The sequence below is a fragment of the Lampris incognitus genome, chromosome 4 (assembly GCF_029633865.1).
Source record: "Lampris incognitus isolate fLamInc1 chromosome 4, fLamInc1.hap2, whole genome shotgun sequence".
Classification (NCBI taxonomy): domain Eukaryota; kingdom Metazoa; phylum Chordata; class Actinopteri; order Lampriformes; family Lampridae; genus Lampris; species Lampris incognitus.
This window is the reverse complement of record NC_079214.1, coordinates 45,368,176-45,392,343: the sequence shown is the minus strand read 5'-3', so window position 1 is coordinate 45,392,343 and position 24,168 is coordinate 45,368,176. Positions and strand designations below refer to the sequence as shown.

Here is a 24,168-nt window from a genome sequence, read left to right as displayed (position 1 = left end):
CGAGACCGGGGCACGAACCCCAGTCCCCAGTGGGTAACTGCATCGACACAAAGCCGATGCTTAGACCGCTACACCACCACGGACCCTTATCAAGGGTTTTTAAAAAATATTTTTAATTAGGATGGGTATGTTTTGGAAGAGATATACAAATTTTAATTAGGTTAATGTGCCCTATTAATGATAATGGTAAAGAGGACCAACGATTCATATCCTGTTTACACATATTAAAAATAGCAGTGAAGTTTTTTTTGTAAAAGTAGCTGGAAAGGAGTGAGTGACCTCAATTCCCAAGTGTTAAAAATCATGTTGGACCCTTTTAAAGGGGAAAAGCCTAGGAGGAAGTGCATCTGCTACAGCATTTAAAGGGAAGAGTTCACTTTTTTGCAAATTTATCTTATACCCTGAGATTTTCCAAATTGATTCAGGATGTCTAGAATGCAGGGGAGTGGCAAAGCTGGATTAGAGACATACAAAAGCAGATTGTCAGCATAGAGAGAAACTTTAAACTCTAGCCCACCTCGGTGTATGCCTTCAAAGTCCTTACAGTGTCGCAGTACTATTGCTAGGGGCTCAATTGCTAATGCAAACAATAGGGGAGAGAGTGGGCACCCGTGTCTTGTCCCCCTTCCAAGGGGAAAGTAATTAGACTGAGTGTTATTAAAGATTACAGCTGCAAGGGGAGAGGAATAAAGCAATTTGATCCAGGCAATGTATTCGTCTTTAAAGCCAGCATTTTGGAGGGTAAAAAATAGATATTTCCACTCGACCCGGTCAAAGGCCTTCTCAGCATCAAGCGAAAATACGACCTCTGGGCATTTTGACCTGTCCGAGTGGACAACATTGAATAGTTCTCTTAGATTTGAGTAAGAGTGCCAGCCATATTTGGAATCACACTCTCTAGGCGCTTAGCTAAGACCTTGGACATTACCTTAAAATCTACATTTAGCAAAGATATAGGACTATGATGTACATAATGATGGATCTTTATCTTTCTTTGCCAGCAGAGATATAGAAGACTGTCTCAACGTCATAGGAAGAATGCCTGAGGAGAGTGCCTCTATAAACTTAGCTTGAAGAATTGGTGCAAATTGGAGGGAAAACGTTAATATAAAATTCAGCCGTAAACCCATCAGGACTGGGCGACTTGTTATTTTGCATAGATTTAATGGCCGTAATTATTTCAGAGATCGAAACATCCGCAGTCATATTGGTATTTTGTTCTTCTGATACAGTGGGAATAGTCAAGTTTTCAAAGAAGGCATGTAGGGGAGCAAGGTCATCACTACATTCTGATGCATAGAGGCTAGAGTAAAATTGCAAAAAAAGTTATGTCATCATAATCTGTCAGCATCTCTCCTGTATGTGACTTAATCTTTGTGATTGAGCAGGTAGCAGCTGCTTGATGGGCTTGCAAAGCCAATAATCTGCTCGTTTTATCTCCAAATTCATAGACGTTGTGTGTGGATTTCAAAATGAGACGTGTTGCCTCATCAGTGGATAAAAGATTAAATTCAGTTTGCCGTTTCAAACGTTCCTTATGTAGATCTGGGGTCGGGGATTAAGCATATTTTGAGTCAATATTCAGGATTTGTTGAGAAATCTCATTTAATTTTGAGTTTTTTTCTTTTTTAATTGTAGAATAATAAACTATGATTTGCTCTCGGAGGTACACTTTAAGAGTCTCCCATAGTGTGGCTTGTGAGATCTCTGGAGAAGTGTTTGTCTCTAGGAAAAATTGTATTTGGGCTGAAAGGAAGTCCACAAATTTGTTGTCTGATAATAGAAGAGGGTTAAGTCTCCAGATTCTATTTGGGGGAGGATGATTTGAAAGATCCAAATCAAATATGATGGCACTATGATCAGATATAATAATACTATTATATGAGCAAGTTTTAACCTTGGGCAGCAGTCTGTTATCAAGTAGGAAACAGTCTATGCGGGTGTTGGTATGGTGCATGTTAGAAAAAAAGGAATAAGCTCTGGTGTGGGGAAATTTAAACCTCCAAATATCTGAAAGACCACATTGATTCATGAAGTCACTCACAACTCCAGCTGACCTAGAGAGATTCTGGCGAGTGTTTGATGACCTATCTAAGGTTACATCTAGTACAAGATTGAAATCACCTCCCACTATGAGAAATCCACTGTCAAGCATAGGTATTGTCAAAAAAAAAAATTCTCAAGACAATTACTGTCATCGCAGTTAGGGGCATATACACTCACTGGCCACTTTATTAGGTACACCTTGCTAGTACCGGGTTGGACCCCCTTTTGCCTTCAGAACTGCCTTAATCCTTCGTGGCATAGATTCAACAAGGTACTGGAAACATTCCTCAGAGAGTTTGGTCCATATTGACATGATAGCATCACGCACTTGCTGCAGATTTGTCGGCTGCACATTCATGATGCGAATCTCCCGGTCCACCACATCCCAAAGGTGCTCTATTGGATTGAGATCTGGTGACTGTGGAGGCTATTTGAGTACAGTGAACTCATTGTCATGTTCAAGAATCCAGTCTGAGATGATTCGAGCTTTATGACATGGCGCGTTATCCTGCTGGAAGTAGCCATCAGAAGATGGGAACACTGTGGTCGTAAAGGGATGGATGTGGTCAGCAACAATACTCAGGTAGGCTGTGGCATTGACACGATGCTCAATTGGTACTAAGGGGCCCAAAGTGTGCCAAGAAAATATCCCCCACACCATTACACCACCACCACCAGCCTGAACCATTGATACAAGGCAGGATGGATCCATGCTTTCATGTTGTTGACGCCAAATTCTGACCCTACCATCCGAATGTCGCAGCAGAAATCGAGACTCATCAGACCAGGCAACGTTTTTTCAATCTTCTATTGTCCAATTTTGGTGAGCCTGTGCAAATTGTAGCCTCAGTCTCCTGTTCTTAGCTGACAGGAGTGGCACCCGGTGTGGTCTTCTGCTGCTGTAGCCCATCTGTCTCAAGGTTCGAGGTGTTGTGCGTTCAGAGATGCTCTTCTGCATACCTCGGTTGTAATGAGTGGTTATTTGAGTTACTGTTGCCTTTCTATCAGCTCAAACCAGTCTGGCCATTCTCCTCTGACCTCTGGCATTAACAAGGCATTTTCACCCACAGAACTGCCGCTCACTGGATATTTTCTCTTTTTCGGACCATTCTCTGTAAACCCTAGAGATGGTTGTACATGAAAATCCCAGTAGATCAGCAGTTTCGGAAATACTCAGACCAGCCCGTCTGGCACCAACAACCATGCCACGTTCAAAGTCACTTAAATCACCTTTCTTCCCCATTCTGATGCTCGGTTTGAACTGCAGCAGATCGTCTTGACCATGTCTACATGCCTAAATGCATTGAGTTGCTGCCATGTGATTGGCTGATTAGAAATTTGCGTTAAAGAGCAGTTGGACAGGTGTGCCTAATAAAGTGGCCGGTGAGTGTAAATTCACTAAAATAACAGGACTGGCAAAGAGTTGTCCAACAACAATAATATATCGCCCATTTTGATCACTAATTACCTCTCTGGAACGAAAAGAAATGTTTTTGTTTATTAATATGGCTGCCCCTCTGGCTTTTGCATTACATTTTGAATGGTATACTTGACCAACCCAATTTCGATTAAGACCAGAAATATTAGCATTACAAAGATGAGTTTCTTGTAAAAATGCTAAGTCTACCTTCAATTGCTGCAAATGAGACATAACTCTTTGACTTTTCACTGGGTTATTGACCCCTTTTACATTCCAGGATATGAACTTAGTAAGGTTATCAGTCGCCTTACTGGATTGACCTACCATGACAGTCTAAGAAAAGAAAAAAATGGGAGAAGCAAACCACATTTGGTAGCCCAAAGGTGATGTCCTGTTTGAAAGAGCACACGAATGGGGAAAAGAAGGTAATAAGAAAGCAAAGAGAAGGGGGGAGAAGAAAAAAAAACGGGGGGGGGGTGTACTCAAATCCCATGTACCTGTAAACCTGTCGACCTTTTCCCTTTTACTGCTATTCACTTTGTGCTTAAATCATGCACTTCAAGCTCTGTCTTTATGGAAAATTGAGAAGAACAAAGAAAAATAAATTTAAACTTGGTATCCCGCTACTTATGTATCTAAGCAATGATATAGTGAAAACGAACTTCCAACCATCGTCTCTATCAAAAGTTCTGTATCTCAACAAGATAAAGAAAAAAAAATTAGACATTTAAACCTGTAAGCGGGAATTGTTGGTTCTGTCTAAGTCAAAGTAAGAGCCCTAAAACTTTCAGTTAGTCCGCTAGTTTTCTATTAAAAAAAAATAAAAAGTTCTGAGCAATAAAGTTGTGGACATTGGCAAAGAAGCTATTCTACAGTGTTTGACGCAACCTCCGAATACGTGCAATAAACAATAGACGGCAGCAATACACCACTGCAGCCTTCGGTCTGCCCAATCCAAAAAAAAAGAAAAGAAGACGTTTCTGTTCTACCTGGTCAGATTCACGTCAATGACATAATGAGGTGTTAGAAAAATACAAAAAATAAATAAAAAACCTTGTGCTCCATGGCTGTGCAAAACAGTCAAGGCACACACATAACATGACTTTACTAGTCAGACCGAGTTCATCAACTGAGCATTAAACCAAATAAAAGGCTATTATGTATTCGACTAGTATTGATAGCATTAGGGCTAATGGCTTAGCATTAGAGAAGTAGAGTTAGCAATCATTGAACAACTGAACAGCATTATGCAAACGCACCCCATGATAAACTGCTCACAACGCAGACCCCCCCCCCATAAACACACACGTAGACTAACAGCATATGGGATATGTTCTTCAGTTTTCAAGTGTTGGTCAACTTAGTTAGCCAGCAATTTTATTCACTCACCGGACAGTCCAACCAGCTCAATCTCGGAAAATGTCTATCTTCAGTTTCAGTTGTTCATTCTCCTTCACAAGATGACCAGTTGTAGATTCTAGTGCAATTAGTCTACCCTGGAAGTCATTCATTGACATTTCAATGGCCTGAATTGTCTGTTCGTGTCTGGCAGTATTAGCATGGATGGATGAAATTTGTGCTGCCATGTTTGTGATAATTCGCTCCTCCATGCCGGAGAGTAGTTTCTGTATATCAGCCAAAGTTACCACTGTGTTGCTGCCATCGTCATACCTAGAATTGGTTGGTAGTTAGCTCAGAAGCTAACCTACCATGTTGACTACCATTCCCCTGACGTTCTGCCTTTTTTTCTTCCTTTGGCTGTGGTTGTTTTGCCCATGTTGAACTTGATATGAAGGACGTCAAGTCAAAAGCCAGTCTTAGAAGTGGGTTCTCCAGTGTTTATATGGGTAAATAATACAGCAGATATCAAATAAATGTCGAATGGTGACAGAGCTTTCCCTGCTGCCTACTCCGCCATTCGCCAAATCGGAAGTAATTCTGTTTTTATTTTCCCCCTTTTTCTCCCCAGTTGTACCCGGCCAATTACCCACTCTTCCGAACTGTCCCATTCACTGCTCCACCCCCTCTGCCGATCCAGGGAGGGCTGCAGACTATCACATGCCTCCTCCGATACATTTGGAGTTGCCAGCTGCTTCTTTTCACCTGACAGTGAGGAGTTTCACCAGGGGGAGCGTAGCACGTGGGAGGATCACGTTTTTCCCCCCAGCTCCCCCTCCCCCTGAATAGGCGCCCAACTGACCAGAGGAGGCACTAGTGCAGTGACCAGGACAAATATACCCATATCCGGCTTCCCACCCGCAGACACAGCCAATTGCGTCTGTAGGGATGCCCGACCAAGCCGGAGGTAACACGGGGATTCGAACCAGCAATCCCAGTGTTGATAGGCAATGGAATAGACCGCCATGCAACCCACCAGTTGATTACATTTTGGTGGGGGACTCTTGTATATGTATGAGAGATTCTGCTTGTTTGTGAAATATTCCCTGTAGAAATGAATATGTTTCAAATCTCCCAAAGAGGAGAGGATTGTTAATGCCATAATTTGATTCATAACACCAGTATAAGTCACTGTAACCACCCTGTCAATGCTTTCAGGTAGCCCACACATTTTCTCTAGGAAATGAACTTTCTAGTTATTACCCTCACCAAGGAGCTAATGTCTACAAATACTGGCGTTGGATGTTATTCCGGGGGAATGCTCAGCCTTAACTGAGGTTTGGTTTTTTCTCTGTGGAGATAACTCTGGGTTCGCGAAGCGAACCCTAGTTATATGAACGACAAAATGGCTGAGAGGGTTATTGCATTGTGACATCATCCACAATAGCTCGCTGGAAAAAAGAAAAACGATGGAGGTGCATTCCCCGTGCCAATCCCGGACAATATGACCCCCTGTGGTCATATGTCCTCCCACCGACCCCGTATTGGCACGCCCACCGGAAGCGCTATTCCTCTTTGTAAGTCAAACCATCTCCAACTAAATGAGCACCACACCTGTGGCCCGGGTAGGAGGAGAACGGCTCTATTCTCAGCCATTTTGTCGTTGTTCATATAACTAGGGTTCGCTTCGCGAACCCAAAGTTACATTTCACGTACTCCAAAATGGCTGAGAGGGTTATTGCATTGAACAACGACAGGATTCGTGCCTCCGTTCCCTAGCCGTCCAATGAACCCTTCAAATCCCTGGTGGGAAGGGGTACGCGTTCTGATGAGAGCATCCTAAGAGGCCTGCTCCAGAACAGCGTCGGCAACCGACCGCACCTTAACGTGCCGGTAATAGTGCCGTAAGAAAGTGGTCTCACCACTCCAAACCGCCGCCTGGCGGTTGACCTCCCAGTCGATACCTGACAACACAGCTATCGACGTAGCAGTCCCTCGGGTAGAATGCGCCTTCAGCTTAGGAGCTGTTTTACCCGCTTTGGTATACGCCTCCGTAATACCATCCACCAGTCAGTGTGCTAGCCTCTGGGTGGAAAGGGCATAACCTGGTTTGCTCACTCTGTAGGTCAACAGCCGCCTGTCAGACCTATGAATATCTGCTGTGCGCCGCATGTAAATGCGTAAAGCCCGTACAGGACACGAGAGGTGCAAGCGTTTCTCATCCCTAGTCACCGGTGACGAGTGAAACGCGTGTATCACCACCGGGGCCCTACTCGTCAGGACAGACACAGTTTTGGGCACGAAGCTGGGGTCTGTAAAGAGCGTGACCATCAGATCACCAGAAAACACCATCCCCCTGATGGTGAGTGCAGTGAGCTCGCAACCCCTCGCTGCGGTGGTAAGTGCCAAGAGCACAGCCAGCTTAGCCGAGACATAACGCATGTCTGCCGTAGACATGGGTTCAAAGGGATCTTTCTCTAGTGCGCGCAGAACAAGGGAAGCATCCCAAGTTTCAGCTCTCGTAAGCTCCTTAGCTGAGAGCTTCTTAGCACCCAACAGGTACTGCGTCATGAGCGGGTGCGTGAAAACCGTGCTACCCTCGATCTTCCCCCCGGAAGAACGTGAGAGCCGATACACAGACTTTGACCGAGGAGAAAGACCATAGTCTATCACTCCTACAGACCTCCAAAAAAGTCAGTATAGGGCCAATCCCTACTGACAAAGGGTCCATGTCGCGTTCAGCGCAAAATTGGTCAAATCGATTCCAGTACCCCTGGTACCTGGAATACGTGGAGTCTTTACGCGCCGCTAAGATGACACGAATCACTTGCGCACTAAGTCCCATAGCTAAGAGCCTGGCTTTGTAAGCATCCACGCCGCCAATCGGGAGCCTCCTATCCAGGGGCCCTCCCGTAGCAGCCCTCCTGCTTGCGTGAGCGCGTCCGCCCACTCCGGGACGTCGAACCGCTCGCCTACTATCCAGGGCACAATTCGCGGAAACCACGGGGTGCTCGGTTCGTACGGGGCCACGAGAACTAACCGACCCCCTGTGCGCTCGAACTTGACCACCAGGTCTAGGAGGCACCTGCGCGGGGGGAATGCGTAAAGCATCTCCTCGGGCCATGGATCTAGTCCAAGCGCGTTGACCCCCAACGGCGCTAGGTCAGACGGGAGCATCGAGTACCAACGAGGGCACTTGTAATTGAGTTTCGATGCGAACAGATCCACTTGAGCTACCCCGAACCTCTCCCAGATCATAGCCACTATGGCTGGGTTGAGGCTCCAATTGTCCGCATGCGGGCCGCCTCTCGAGAGGATGTCCGCTGCTTCGTTGTCCTTCCCAGGAACATGAAGCGCCCTGATTGATAGCGCGTTGCTGTTGACCCAAATCCAAATTTGCATGGCCAACTCTCTGCAACGCTTGGACTTCATACCGCCTTGGCGGTTGATGTAGGCCTTGGCCGTCATGCTGTCTGTCATTATCAGTATGTGACGGCCTACGAGATCCTGGGCGAAATGCTGGATAGCCAGCCAAATCGTCTCTGTCTCGCGCGCGTTGATGTGGACCTTCTCCCCAGACGGCCACACTCCTCGCGCTATTTTGTAGCCAAGGATGGCCCCCCAACCCGAGAGGGACGCATCCGTATAAATCGTTACCTCGGGTCCCCTGGGGCCCATAGGGACCCCAGACATGTCCACGCAGGCTCTGTTCCAGTGGTCTAGGTCCTGCGCTACCACGCGCGGGACCAGGATAAGATGGTTGTTGTACCGGCGTTCGTTGCCGTATTTCAAGAAGTGAACTGCGAACCACAATTGCAGTCTCCTCATGAACAACAGACCTAAAGGAACAACTTGGTGAGCCGATGCCAGAAGGCCCAGCAGCCTCCTGATCATCCGATAAGTGACATATGTCCCCGGGACGAAATGTGCTAACGTGGTCCTGGTGGAATGCCATCTCTCTTGCGTAAGGGTTGCGCGCATGGATACCGTATCCAAACTCAGACCCAGATACGTTGCCTGGCACGAAGGCCATGGCGCGCTCTTCTTTATGTTGATAGTGAAACCCATGTACTCCATGAATTCCATCAACTCCTGAGTATGGAGTATTGCTTGTTCCGGCGACCGGGCCAACACCAACAGGTCGTCTAGGAACCATGCCAAGCGCATACCTTTGCGCATCAACACTCCGAGCGCTGCTTTCACACACCTTGTGAATGTCAGAGGAGAGAGGTGATATCCGAACGGGAGGCATGTGTACTGGTAACACTGACCCCGGTAACAGAACCAAAGATACTTTCTGTGTCTTTCCGCAATCGGACAATGATAGAAAGCATCTTTTAGGTCGACCGAAGTTAGCCAATCGGACTGTGTCACCATTGACAGCAGAACCGGTGTGCGTAGCATTTTGAAACTGACCTTCTCTACATACTTGTTGAAGGGTTTCAAATCTAGGATTGGGCGCATGCCCCCATCCTTCTTCGGGACCAGAAAGTAATGGCTGTAAAACCCGTCTTCTCTTTCTAGGGGAGGAACCACCGTGATTGCCCCTTTCGAGAGTAACTCTTTGAGTTCGTTGTCTAGGATTTGTGCTTCGGCCACCGACCCCGGTTCCGTATGCACTATTCCCAAGTACGGGGGTACAATACCGTTCTCGAAAAGGATTTGGTGTCCGTGGGCTATCTGATCCAAAACAGAAGCCGACGGGACCAATTCCTTCCACCTGTGTAACATGCGTGACTGAGGTCTCGTTGCCTCCTGTACCTTGCTGTTCAGGTAGCGCGCGTAAGTTGCGCGTAAAGGGTCTGGGGAAGCCCCGCCCGCCATGCCCTGCATCCATGGGGGGGCTTCGTCCTTGTAAAGGAGACCCGGATGGGGGAATTGGCGTTTTGAACCTTTCCAAATTACCATTTGACCCATCAGAGAGACTAAACATTGTCGCATCATAGTCCCCTCCCAGGGGCTCATTTGCGCTCATGTCATTATTATCCAATATTTCCAGCAGGGATGTTATTACATTGTTATCATCATCTTTACCTAAAGATTCAGACAGACAATCCGACTTGCGTTTCAAACCTTTTAAAACGCAATCACCATCATCACCAACATAAAAACTTGTATTCACATTCACAACCTTTGGAATAGAACAAGTAGACTGTGCATCAGAAACCAAAATAAAAGGCGCAGTGTTTAGCCCTGCGCACGCTGTGTCCCCTGAACAAGCGTCTATATCGCCGGAGACGGCTCTGGAATCAGTCTGTTGGTGTGGGTCGTAACATCCTGCCGAAACACGTCACTTGGCAGCTCCCTTCTTGGAAGTGTCTGTGCTGTCCGGCTTGGCCGCCTTGGCCGCTGGATCTGTGGAAGACTGGGAGTTTGGACGTGAGCCCTGTCCACGCCCGCGCCCCACTTTACCACCTCTTTTTGGATAAGTCTCTCTCCATTTCTGCTTGCGCGCAGGCTTGTCCCCCTGCCCTGTGCCCACCGCGGGCTTAGGGGTAGGCGGGTTCTTCATCATCGGGAGAAGCTCCTTGTGCAATGTTTCGCGCTCGGCCTGGGCGGCCTTGTATTTGCTGATAATGTCCGGGGTCGTTCCAAACAGGCCCTGGTTCCCTGCGCAGGAGTGGGCCATCCACTCCTTGCAGAATTCCTCTTTTACCCCGGCTGTCTCTAGCCAGAGATGTCTGCGCGAAAGGGTGGAGGCAGCTGCGCTAGAACCGCACTCTAGAGCGATGGAATACAGCAGCGATCCCAGGGAGTCAGCTATGCGTTCCATTTCCAAGATGTACTCACAACCTGCTTCGCTGGCCACTACGTCACCGAACTCGGCCCCGTCGATACCTGCTGTAGCGATGGCGGCTTTGCTTTGCTCGATGTTTGATAGGCTGCAGAGCTTGCGCATGTACGCCGTTATCATCCCAGCCGTTGAGACGAGTCCAGCTGCGCGTGTACTGGCGTGCCATGCTCACATGCGTAACGATCCACCTGTTGGCCCCACTGCAAAGGGTGTTTGGGAGTATCGCGAGACCCCACCTTGGTGTTAGGGTTGAACGATAAAACGTCCCTCTCTGGTTGCGGAATTTTCCAGTCTTTGTAGTTGAGGTTCCTAACCTCGACTGCTAAGACGTCAACCCCCTTCTGACTGAACTTTGAGGACGATTTAAGTAGCGGATCCGCCTCCACCCGCTTAAACGCTCGTTCGATGTGAGGATAAGGTGGTAGAGTGGAGTCCCTGACCCTCTCTGCCATTCGTGGAAAATCGGCTACCACCGGATCTTGAGGATTGCCCGGCTCGGTAACGATGTCGGCAGACTTGACCGCTCGCGCGAACAGATCGCGGAAACTGGCGAGGAATGTTTCGGACCCACGTTGCATGGCGTCGCCATCTTTGTTTGGTTGAGACGAACTTGGCTGGTCGTCTTCCACGCCCTGATCGTCTACTTCCTCAGGCAGTGAATCCTCGGGTTCCGCACCCGCCGAATAACATGCCACGGATTCACCAGGGAGAGATAGGATCTCATTGATCCAGTCCTCTCTAACTATCCCGGATGGTGGGATAGCCTCTGGCTCCGGAGGGATGCTAATGCTAGCCGCCGTCCCGTGACTGTAGCTAGGAAGCATCGGAGGGATGTTGCTAGCCTCCGCCCCATGGCTATAGCTAGGTAGCACCATGCTAGCCGCCTCGTTAGCAGGTGCGAAGGGATCTGCAAGTCCCCATCTTTGACGGTACAGGGCAGCCCACCTTTGGCGCCCCGATCCTCTGATGGTTTTACAGAAATTGCAGTCGATCTCATTACGGTCTACATCCCTCAAGTAGCCCGTGTAGTGAACATGCGGGATATGGGAGACACAGTCCGGATGGGGGTCCCATCGGAGCGTCGCCGGTTTAACACACCCGCACCAAGCGTAGAATCCGGCCACATCGACCGGATTAACGAACATCTTGGCGATAAAAGGTAAGCTAACTATAAGTTAGTATCTAATGTACCAGTATGTCACTAGATTACTTGCGTATTTGCAGTTTTCCTCTTAGTCCCAGCGAGAGAGAAACAGCCATCGACCGATCTCATTTAGTTGGAGATGGAAAGAGGAATAGCGCTTCCGGTGGGCGTGCCAATACGGGGTCGGTGGGAGGACATATGACCACAGGGGGTCATATTGTCCGGGATTGGCACGGGGAATGCACCTCCATCGTTTTTCTTTTTTCCAGCGAGCTATTGTGGATGATGTCACAATGCAATAACCCTCTCAGCCATTTTGGAGTACGTGAAATGTAACAATAGATGATGATGAAAAACATCTGCCTCAGCCGTGGTCAAGATGGGATGTGTGTATGTGTGTGTGTAAGTAGGTGTTTGTATCCATCTTAGTGTGCATGTAACTGTGTGCCTATGTGTACATTTGTTGTGTGTGTGGTTGTGTGGGTGTTTGTTAGTGTAGCCTATGTGTATGTGCGTGCACATGTGGGTGTGTCTTTTTTGTGTATGTGTATTTGTGTGTGTAATAGCATGTTTGTGTGTTTGTGAGGGTTTTACATGTAGGCCTAGCTTTCTTTCCATATGTCTATGAACATATGTGTGTAACTTATGTCTTTGTTATTATGTTTAGCACATGCATGTACGTTTCTGTTTTTCCCTTTTGTGCGACCATGTGTGTGTGTGTGTGTGTGTGTGTGTGTGTGTGTTTGTGTTTGTTTACAGCTGATCAGTCCTGCCTCTGCTGAGTCAGAGCCCAGCTCCTGTTCAGAAGCTCAGAGTTGATATCTTTATTTTTCTCTGTCCACATAGGTGAACAGAAGACTAGCTAACTGGATGGATAGATGAGGATGGATTGAGGTTTGATGGTTGATTGACAGTAAAGATGGCTGATGGATGGATGAAAAATAGATATTGGATGGATGGATGGATGGATGAATGGAAGATACATGGGTAGATTGAGGTTGCGTTGTAGATGGATGACAGTTCATTACAAGTAAGCTCAATGTACTTTACACTAAAAGACTGAATGGAAAATATAGGCATAAACATAGGAAACAAACACTATGAACAAGAATATAAACACAAGTAAAACTCAGACACTGAATCAATGAACCATACACCCGATGTACATTAAATATACAACACAATTAAAAACCCCAAAACATCAACACAATCAAATAAAACAGAGGTTTGTATTTAATCTATCTATTTAAATGGCCTGATCGGGATGAAAGGATAACTAAATGGATGGAAAGATGATGCATGAGAGGTGGACAGATGGATAGATGAATGAAGGATGGATGGATGGATGCCTGGCTGTTAGGAAAAAAAATGCCAGATGGAAGTGTGGAGGGAAGGATGGCTGATAGATTGATTGAGCGTGGATAACAGATGGATGATATAATTGGAGATGGTGAATGGTTACATGTACGGGCAATTGATGGTTGGATAGTAAGTTGATGGATGGACGGATGGTTAGTTGAGGATGGATGAATGAATGGATGGAGAAGATTATATGTGTATTTGTTAGTGTGTAAGTGCATGTCTCTTAATTTTTTTAAATTATACAGATCTACTACTACTTTCGGCTGCTCCCGTTAGGGGTTGCCACAGCGGATCATCTGTTTCCATTTCTTCCTGTCCTCTGCATCTTCCTCTGTCACACCAGCCACCTGCATGTCTTCCCTCACCACATCCATAAACCTCCTCTTTGGCCTTTCCTCTTCCCTGGCAGCTCCATATTCAGCATTTTTTTTAATTATACAGATATATGTGCAAAAGTTATTTTTGAGCATCCGGGTAGTGTAGCGGTCTATTCCATTGCCTACCAACACGGGGATCACTAGTTCAAATTCCTGTGTTGCCTCCGGCTTGGTCTGGCGTCCCTACAGACACAATTGGCTGTGTCTGCGGGTGGGAAGCTGGATGTGGGTATGTGTCCTGGTTGCTGCACTAGCGCCTCCTGTGGTCGGTCAGGGTGCCTGTTGGGCGGGGGGGGGACTGGGGGGAATAGCCTGATCCTCCCATGTGCTAGGTCCCCCTAGCGAAACTCCTCACTTTCAGGTGAAAAGAAGAGGCTGGCAACTCCACATGTATCGGAGGAGGCACGTGGTAGTCTGCAGCCCTCCTCACATCAGCAGCGGGGGTGGAGCAGTGACCGGGATGGCTCGGAAGAGTGGGATAATTGGACAGTTACAATTGGGGAGACAAAGGGAAAAATCCAAAAAAAAAAAAAAGTTATTTTTTACTTTTTCTATCAGCCATCTTTGGACAAAACACCATGTCAATGTATGTGATGACTTATCTCGTGTGGCCAGACCTCATTGTAGTTTTACACGGAGGTCTTGTTACGTGTTATTATATGACGACTGGCCCACTAATATTGCCTATTGGGTCAGATAACTATTATTTCAACAGCGCTGAATGCGCAGCAACAGTGACTTGGAAATGAAAAGGAACACTACCAACATGAACAAACCTTCCCAGTCTATTACTTATGGTGCCATAAGAAATTAAAGTTTTATTTTTACGGTGTTCTTCTTCATCCACATAGTCAACGTCTCGCTCACGTTCCAATTAGGAGGAAGACAGAAGGCAGAGTTTTGAGGTTTATCGGTTGTAGTGTTTCCTCACTGTTCTTTGTGTAGGAATGCATTTGGACCGAGAGATGCTTTTCGACCTTGCCATTTGCTGATGTTGTGTTGCTTGCTTCATCAAGCTTTGAAATTCTGAGGACAGATGGATTCAAATAAAATTCAGCAGTACAATGAAAAACACATATTGGGAGAATCTCTTGTCAAGGATGGTGGCAATGCTTTGTAAATGTGGCCCACCTTCATTATAAAGGGCTGGGAGAAACACTGGAGTGTGTTTTGTGTGTCTCTTTGTGTGTGTCAATATCTATGTTTGTATTTGTATAAGTGTGTGAGCATTTTATGTGTGTATGAATGTGTGTATAGATGGATGGATGAACTCACAAATGGGTGGATAGTTGTGAATTGTAATGGATGGAGCGATAGATTATAAATGGATGAGCCTCTGTAATCAGCACTGACCTGCCTGAAAAAATGTGTCTAAAACTTAAATGTAGTGCCTGACTGCTGTTTTAGTCTATACAAAAGCTCCTTTTAACTTCAAACACAGAAGCATTATAAAACCACATTTAATCACTCAACTTGTTCTTCGACTCTTGGTGGATTTAGTTAATTGGCCACAAGTGTTGCCAAGAATCTCTGGTGAATTCTCCTTGTCTTTCATCTTATCTAATATATCTTTAATGTTGTTCCATGCCATAGCCAGTGCCCAGTAAGTAGCCTTTGAGTGGCTTCTTGGGGGAGTCAGTAGATTTGTGCAGGGGCTGAAAGCATGTGACGGTCCAACAGAGACATCCTTATACCCACTGAACATTGCAGAGACACTTTGATCTGAGAAAAGAAAGTGTGTGTGTGTGTTTGTGTGCATGCGTGCGTGCGCGCGTGCGTGCGTGCACATAAATGTAAAATAATCTATAGAAATATATGTCTTCTTCTAACAAGCTGCTGAAAGTAAAGACATTTTTTTTTAGATGACATAGGACTTAAGTTGTTCATTCTCCTTCACAAGATGACCAGTTGTAGATTCTAGTGCAATTAGTCTCCCCTGGAAGTCATTCATTGACATTTCAATGGCCTGAATTGTCTGTTCGTGTCTGGCAGTATTAGCATGGATGGATGAAATTTGTGCTGCCATGTTTGTGATAATTCGCTCCTCCATGCCGGAGAGTAGTTTCTGTATATCAGCCAAAGTTACCACTGTGTTGCTGCCATCGTCATACCTAGAATTGGTTGGTAGTTAGCTCAGAAGCTAACCTACCATGTTGACTACCATTCCCCTGACGTTCTGCTTTTTTTTCTTCCTTTGGCTGTGGTTGTTTTGCCCATGTTGAACTTGATATGAAGGACGTCAAGTCAAAAGCCAGTCTTAGAAGTGGGTTCTCCAGTGTTTATATGGGTAAATAATACAGCAGATATCAAATAAATGTCGAATGGTGACAGAGCTTTCCCTGCTGCCTACTCCGCCATTCGCCAAATCGGAAGTAATTCTGTTTTTATTTTCCCCCTTTTTCTCCCCAGTTGTACCCGGCCAATTACCCACTCTTCCGAACTGTCCCATTCACTGCTCCACCCCCTCTGCCGATCCAGGGAGGGCTGCAGACTATCACATGCCTCCTCCGATACATTTGGAGTTGCCAGCTGCTTCTTTTCACCTGACAGTGAGGAGTTTCACCAGGGGGAGCGTAGCACGTGGGAGGATCACGTTTTTCCCCCCAGCTCCCCCTCCCCCTGAATAGGCGCCCAACTGACCAGAGGAGGCACTAGTGCAGTGACCAGGACATATATACCCATATCCGGCTTCCCACCCGCAGACACAGCCAATTGCGTCTGTAGGGATGCCCGACCAAGCCGGAGGTAACACGGGGATTCGAACCAGCAATCCCAGTGTTGGTAGGCAATGGAATAGACCGCCATGCAACCCACCAGTTGATTACATTTTGGTGGGGGACTCTTGTATATGTATGAGAGATTCTGCTTGTTTGTGAAATATTCCCTGTAGAAATGAATATGTTTCAAATCTCCCAAAGAGGAGAGGATTGTTAATGCCATAATTTGATTCATAACACCAGTATAAGTCACTGTAACCACCCTGTCAATGCTTTCAGGTAGCCCGCACATTTTCTCTAGGAAATGAACTTTCTAGTTATTACCCTCACCAAGGAGCTAATGTCTATAAATACTGGCGTTGGATGTTATTCCGGGGGAATGCTCAGCCTTAACTGAGGTTTGGTTTTTTCTCTGTGGAGATAACAATAGATGATGATGAAAAACATCTGCCTCAGCCGTGGTCAAGATGGGATGTGTGTGTGTGTGTAAGTAGGTGTTTGTATCCATCTTAGTGTGCATGTAACTGTGTGCCTATGTGTACATTTGTTGTGTGTGTGGTTGTGTGGGTGTTTGTTAGTGTAGCCTATGTGTATGTGCGTGCACATGTGGGTGTGTCTTTTTTGTGTATGTGTATTTGTGTGTGTAATAGCATGTTTGTGTGTTTTTTGAGGGTTTTACGTGTAGGCCTAGCTTTCTTTCCATATGACATAGGACTTAAGGTAATGCATATACACACTCAAACTCACAAACACAAAGACCAAAATGTGGATGACTGGTTTCGTACCTGTAGTTTTCATTTCTGTGACTTAGGAGGTGAAGTGTATGATGAATTAATGACATATTTCGGGTCATCCTTCCGGAAATCTCAACTTTTTTTTTTCGTTTCTGCTTTTGACAAAAACTAGACAAGAGTACAGTACATGCTTGTCTGTCTGTGATATGACAGAATATTGTGTCCTGGTGGTTTTAATTTTAAGCAAGACAGATGTCCGCCGAGGCAGCGATGGCTGTGTCTTTGGTGGGAAAGGTCTCTCTGGAGCGCGGCTGGTCTCCCGTCACCAGCTAGAGGCCATCTGTAAGACTTAGCAGAGCAAGGGCGGACCCGCCAGCCTTCTGATTAAAGTGATGAGTTGTAAAATGGGGAGTGGGATGCGACAGACGGGTTCTGCCTGCTACACTGAGCTTCATCCTGCCTGATGCTGGTCTCAGCCCAACCCTCCCTCTACCTTTTTCTCCCTGTCAGCGTTAATAGCTTGTTTCTGTCTGGAAGTCTGCAGCAGGCACACTGTGGAGACAGATGCTGTGCACTATGCTGGTTTTGCCTGGGCTGATACAGCCATCCCATTGATCAGTTTTTATCAGTGAATTTTTTTATTGTGCTTGTTTAAATTAACAAACTATAAGACATTTTACTCCTTCACCTGACAGTAATGTGAAAAAAATGTAATTTGTGATGTAGACCAACAGACCAGCTGCTAAGAATTTTCTGGGTCTCGGAACAGATTTGTTCTTCATGCGGTAGATTGACTAACAACAGCTTTGAAGTTAGATCTTCGTGCCGGTTTTCTCTCACTACAGAGAAAACTTTTCTGCCTTCTGGCTCATTGTGGTTTGAATTGACATATCTATCTGTCCATCTATCTATCTGTCTGTCTGTCTGTCTGCCGAGCCTCTAATCTATCATCTAATCTATAATTTTTGGAACGTTTGAAAATAAGATGTAAGATATGCAAGTACACAAGGAGCTAGGGCGTTATATATATCTGCCTTTTCAAAGAAGTGTAAAATATTAATCATGAAATGTATTTGCATATAGTGGGACTTCACACTATTCACAGTATACACTTTAGTATTGCACTTGTGGGAAATAGATTGCACTGATAAGAAAATATATTAACATGAACATGTGTGTACTGGCACCTGACCTTCACTTGTGAATGCATACTCACTATCATCTCTTGTCACCAGTGATGGAGATGCTCTTCAGGATGCACAAGTCAAAACTACCATGTTAGATAGCTGATCTGGCCTCTTAGCTCTTCTTCTCTTTGGTCACTGCTTCCGCTTGCCTCCCCTTATCATTTTCTCTTCCCCTTTTTTCTTTTATGTGTTTTAATATAAATTTGTTGTTTGTAGGTATACGTCTTACCTGTTTCCAGCATCAAAGGCTAAAATTAGCTTATGTTCTGATCAAAGGAGTGTCAGGGTAGGCCTGTTGTTTGAACTGACATGAGCTGTTACTTTAACTCTTTTTAAAAAAGACCAACAGGAGGAAAGCTAGAAAATAATAACTACCACTACAACCTTTATGAATGGAAAAAGAAACTAATTAACTGGGTCATACGTGACCATTTTATAAATGGTTTACTGCTTGAATGCATTTTTCCTTACATTTGATTCTATTTGAAATCTGTTAGATTACCCTTTTTCACTGGTTGACTATTTGATGCTTCTTTGTGGTTGGTCGACCAGAGAGGAAGTTCCACCTGACTATCTCATGTTACTGTCTTATGGTAATGTTCTGTCTGTTGCACCAAGCAAAGCTCCTCTCTGGCTGGTCCATGAGAGAGGGAGTACCTACCACCTTTCATCCTCTCTGGTGGACCAACCCACCATTGACAGATATAAAACAAATCATTTCCTATGTTAAAAAAAATTCAAGCTTACATATGAACAAATAGGCAGCTTCATTTTTTTTTTGTGGAAAGTGGCTTATTGACAGTTTAAAAAAAAAAATTAACTGCAAACACTCAGAAGCAAAGGCTTTCATGAATTGAGGGTAAGCTGAATCGTTATTGTTTTACCATAGCCGGTAATAGATGGTAACCAAACGGACATTTACCTTTATGAGAAAAGTTCGAGGTTCACTTTAATAGCAAAAAAAAAAAAACAAAAAACAAAAACAAATCTTTGGAGTCTTTCTGAGTGCTCTCAGATTCCTGGATTTGGAATAACTTCCATGTTATTTGCTGCTCAAAGTCTTGTGTGTATACCAAAGCCAAATAAGTGAAACTGTTCTGATATGGGTTAGATATATTTGCAGATGTTGTATAAGGTGGAGTCAGGTAGTCTTTCTCTGGCTGCTGACCAGCTGACTGTAAACTACATAGGAGATTTTGATGAAATGTGACTCCTGTTCATTCTCGTTCTGTCTCACTCTCCCATTCTGTCTTACTGCATCCTCAGAACATAACGCGGACTCAATGTGATAGAAGTGGGGCTTTTATATTTGGCAGTATTTTCTGTATAGACAGTATGTTATTGGAGATATTAAGGATATTACAACAAAGCTGAGATAGCTTGATTGACTACTGAGCTAAAATATGACCAGAATATGAACAGGAGGATACAGCGAAATTTTTTCTTCTTGGTTAAGAAAATCATAAAAGAGAAAACAAATTGAAAAGAACAACTAGAACCGAGATGTGTGTCATAAAGCCTAGAAGCAACGCGATCAAAATTTGTCTCCCCCAGCGAGTGTCACATGATAAGCAAGGGGTTAAGTGCTCATCCAGGTCTGAAAGCCTGCTCTTCTGACAGAGCCAGCAGGCTGCAGTCAGCATGTGGGAGCAAGCCAGAGAGCTGGGGACATAGAGACCCAGAGACTGGGCTGTGACAGCAGGGGGGGTTTGAGTGTGAGGGCAGACAGGCCACTGTCACCCTGGGGAGACTTAAAAGCTCCTGACCCTGAGTACCACAGGCTGCTCTGGACTTTACCGAATGTTTTTTTTTCATCTGCTGCCGGGTATGTGGGCACCAGGGTCCACTCTCGCTTCATAACTGCCCCCCGCTATGGGAGCATAGGCACATGCATGTTCACGCGCATGTAAACCTTCACATAGAGTGCCTCATAAAAGTATTCAGCCACCTTGACAGTCATCACTAATTTCTGGATTATAAAAGATACTCACATCTGTTCCTGAACAATATTATTTTTGTGAACCCATAAGCTCTAACAGCATGTTTCCAAAGCCAAAATAAATTGTGTTTCGCTGACTTTTTATTAATAAATTAAAAACTAAAATATAGTGCTTGCATAAGTATTCAACCCCTTGTGCTCTGAAAGCTCCACATTTACACAAATGACAAATTATTCCTAAAACAAACTCAGGTAAACACAATTGGACATAATTAGTGTGCACCTGTAAGATACTAAAGTAATGGTCTTCTTAATGGGTATAAAAAGCATTCTGTGTAAAGTTCATTAGCCGGGTGTGAACTCCATCAGAAAATGAAGACAAAGGAGCATAATACTGAAGAGACAAAGTGATTAAAATGCAGAAGGCGGGAAAGGGATACAAAACAATATCCAAGTGTTTGAATGTCCCACGGAACAGTTGGATCCATTGTCAGAAAGTGGAAACTGTATCACACCACCCAGATGCCTTGTAGGACAGGTCGTCCCTCAAAGCTAAGTGTCTGAGCAAGATGTGGGCTGGTGAGGAAAGCCACAGATGATCCTGCAATCACATTGAAGAAGCTCCAGAGGTCGGTGGCTGAAACTGGAGTAAATGTGCACGAGTCAACCATATCACAGGCTCTCCATAAATCTGGCCTGTATGGGAGGGTGGCAAGAAAGAAGCTGTTGCTCAAAACTGTGCATATAAAAGCATGCTTGGAGTTTGCTACCAAGCATGAGAGAGACCCAGTTAGGATGTGGGTAAAGGTTTTGTGGCCAGATGAGATGAAAGTTGAGCTTTTTGGCCAAAACTCAAGTGTTATGTATGACGCAAACTTAACACTGCTCATGCCCTAAAACAATGTCCCCCTTACAGTGAAGCATGGCAGCAGCAGCATAATACTATGGGGTTGCTTCTCATCTGCAGTCACTGGGAACCTTGTTAAAATTGAGGGAAGAATGGATCGAGTTAAATACAGGGAAATATTGGAAGAAAACCTGTTGCAGTCTGCCATAAAACTGAAGCTTGGGAGAAGGTTGACCTCCCAGCAGGACAATGATCCTAAGCCCAAAGCTAAAGCAACAATGGCAGCAACAAAAAAGTGAATGTTTTGGAATGGCCAAGTCAAAGTCCGGACCTCAACCCCATCAAAAATCTGTGGCACAGATTGAAAATCACAGAGGCACCATCCCACCAACCAGCAAGATCTGTAAAAATTCTGCCAAGAAAAATGGGCAAAAATTACTCCAGAAGAATGTGCAAAGCTTGTACATACTTACCCCAAGAGAATCATGGCTGTTATTGCAGCAAAAGGGTACTCTACACAGTATTGATATGTGGGGGTTGAATACTTATGCAAATACTATATTTTAGCTTTTATTTTATTTATAAAATGTTAGTGAAACATAACTTATTTTGGCTTTGGGAACCACGTACAAATTTAATCACATACGCAAACACACTCCCACATGCACAAGTATATACACCAACATACTTGCATACACATGCATTGTCACAAACACGTCCATACAGTTAAACTCACTTGTCCATATAAACTCACATACTGAAGGGTACCCACACATCCTAACACACAAACACACAGAAATGCACGCTATGTTGATTTTTGATTGCTATACATCTATTAATATACCTATAAAAAGTCTATATATGTGAAAGCAATGTACAAGAAATGTGTTTTATCTCAAAAATTAAATGTGGATGAACGTCTCAAAGCCGTTCTTTTCTTTTTATTTCAGTCTTTATTTATTTCATTTATTTGATAGGGACACTGCAATTCAACATAGCTACAGTTCATAACTGAAGTGCTGCACATAGAGTTTATAACTCCTGCTACTATTTTCTTGCTCTTGCTTCTTTCACCCCATGTTGTTATTAGCTCTTTTAACATCTCTCTCCTCCACCCCTGGCAGGCGGAGGCTTAGCACACTGACAACATACTGGCCGTGAACATGGCTTACACAATCTTTACTGATCACTTCCCATTTTCTCCTTCCTCCTCAGATGTTGGTAGGGCAGTTCATGCCCCAGCACATATCACTGAGAGGGTGGTGCAGCTCTTTAGGAGCAAAAACGAATTCACCTTCCTGGCCTCCATCCAGCAGAAGTCCTCCACATCAGGAGTGATATTCTCCATCCATGAGTCAGAACACAGGTAATGCATTTTAAATCTGTCTTGGACTTCAGCTCCCCTGACTGCAGTCTGCACATTCTTGGCCTCTCATTACGAATTATATTGATGATTTCTCAACCTTTTTATATGTAACTAGTAGATTCAATTTTGATCGGCTGGAGAAAAGACCATTGCAGTTTGCTCTGCCTGTGTCTGTGTGTGTATGAGTGGCAGATGACAAGCTGGTAAAATGCAACATGTTTGCCTGTGTTTAGTGGACAAGGGCTGAGATGCCTTGCATTTTAGATTTACACATCAATGGAGTATTCTTGAAAGAAGGAGTAGAGAGAACACTATTGGTAAAGCAAGTGATTTGTGAAAGTTAAACTTCATTCATACTGGCTCAAAGTCAGCCTAAAAAAAAACCTCTGACCATTGCTGCTCCCCTTTTTAAAGTTGAACTCAGCTGTGAAGCTAACTGTTGTGCTCTACCAGAGCTCAGTGGCATGCACACAGATCTGGCTTTTTTCTCACAGAGTTACTGTTACACTGATAATGTGTTTTCAGTTGAATTTGTCAAAATTGATTTAACAATATTGCAGAATGCATTGGACTGCAGGTGATTAGTGACTGATGGCAATGAGCTCACAGCCTGTCCTCAGTGAATTGGTTTTAAAGGGCATGCAGCATTGAGTTTCCCTCTCATCTTTGAAGGTAAAAGCCCTCACATCTAAACGGGGCAGAAGGACCGCTGTTTCTATGTCTGCTCACTTTCAACAAAAAGGCTAATTTATGCACAGCAAGATCTGGTGACAGATTCATTATGAGGCCCTGAACTGGTTTTAGTGTGTGTGTGTGTGTGTGTGTGTGTGTGTGTGTGTGTGTGTGTGTGTGTGTGTGTGTGTTTAAACACGCATGTAGCATCACTTTTGAAAACGCTTATGGGATAATACTTTCATTTGGACCCTGCTGTGTTTTTGAGGTGACCCAGAGAATTGCTACCTTTGTTTCCTCTCTCTCTTCCTCCTCCACTCCACTATCTCTCCTTCTTTCACTCTTGCTCTTTTTCTCTCTATTGCTCTCTCTCGTGCTGTCCCTCTTTTTCTCTGTTCCTTCACCTGTGGATGGAGTAATTGTTGCACAGCAGGCTGGCCAAACAACAGCAGGCGTAAATGGGGCCAACTGACGGTAATCTGCCCCCTCGGGCTCTGTAGCGGAGTGAAATGCACGGTGTAGCAAGCATTGCTCTGAGGAGTGCTTGGACAAAGTGAATGTTGCATTAAAGGGCCACTCAACAGTGCTCAGACATAACAGCTCTGCGGATGCTCCAAGGACTTTGTTGTTTGATTCCCATGTACAGTATTGATTCTGGAGACAATTTATGACATTTCTATTCACATCAGCCAGACAGGGGGGCTGCTCTAGAATTGACACCCTAGAGGCACTTTTCTACTTTTTTAAACAATCCATAACAAGTGAGAACCAAGTATTTGTTGTGCCTTTAAAAAACTTGTAATAGCACATACATACATAGGTGTTATTGAAAATAATAGAATCTGGGGCGTCCGGGTGGCGTAGCGGTCTATTCCGTTGCCTACCCAACATGGGGATCGCCTGTTCAAATCCCTGTGTTACCTCTGGCTTGGTTGAGCGTCCCTACAGACACAGTTGGCCGTGTCTGCGGGTGGGAGGCCGGATGTAGGTATGTGTCCTGGTCGCTGCACTAGCGCCTCCTCTGGTCGGTCGGGGCGCCTGTTCAGGGGGGAGGGGGAACTGGGGGGAATAGCGTGATCCTCTCATGTGCTATGTCCCCCTGGTGAAACTCCTCACTGTCAGGTGAAAAGAAGCAGCTGATGGCTCCACATGTATCGGAGGAGACATGTGGTAGTCTGCAGCCCTCCCCGGCTCAGCAGACAGGGTGGAGCAGCGACCGGGACCA

At 45.1% G+C, this 24,168-nt stretch overlaps 1 protein-coding gene across 1 annotated transcript in view; it reads left to right on the top strand.

Annotated features, from left to right (window-relative positions):
- The window catches only part of LOC130111478 (protein kinase C-binding protein NELL1-like), a 429,520-nt gene that overhangs the window by 59,461 nt on the left and 345,891 nt on the right, over window positions 1–24,168 (top strand). The window contains exon 3 of the mRNA XM_056278686.1: window positions 22,121–22,271. Within this exon, the coding sequence (XP_056134661.1) occupies window positions 22,121–22,271 (151 nt within the window). The remainder of the gene's footprint in view (window positions 1–22,120; window positions 22,272–24,168) is intronic.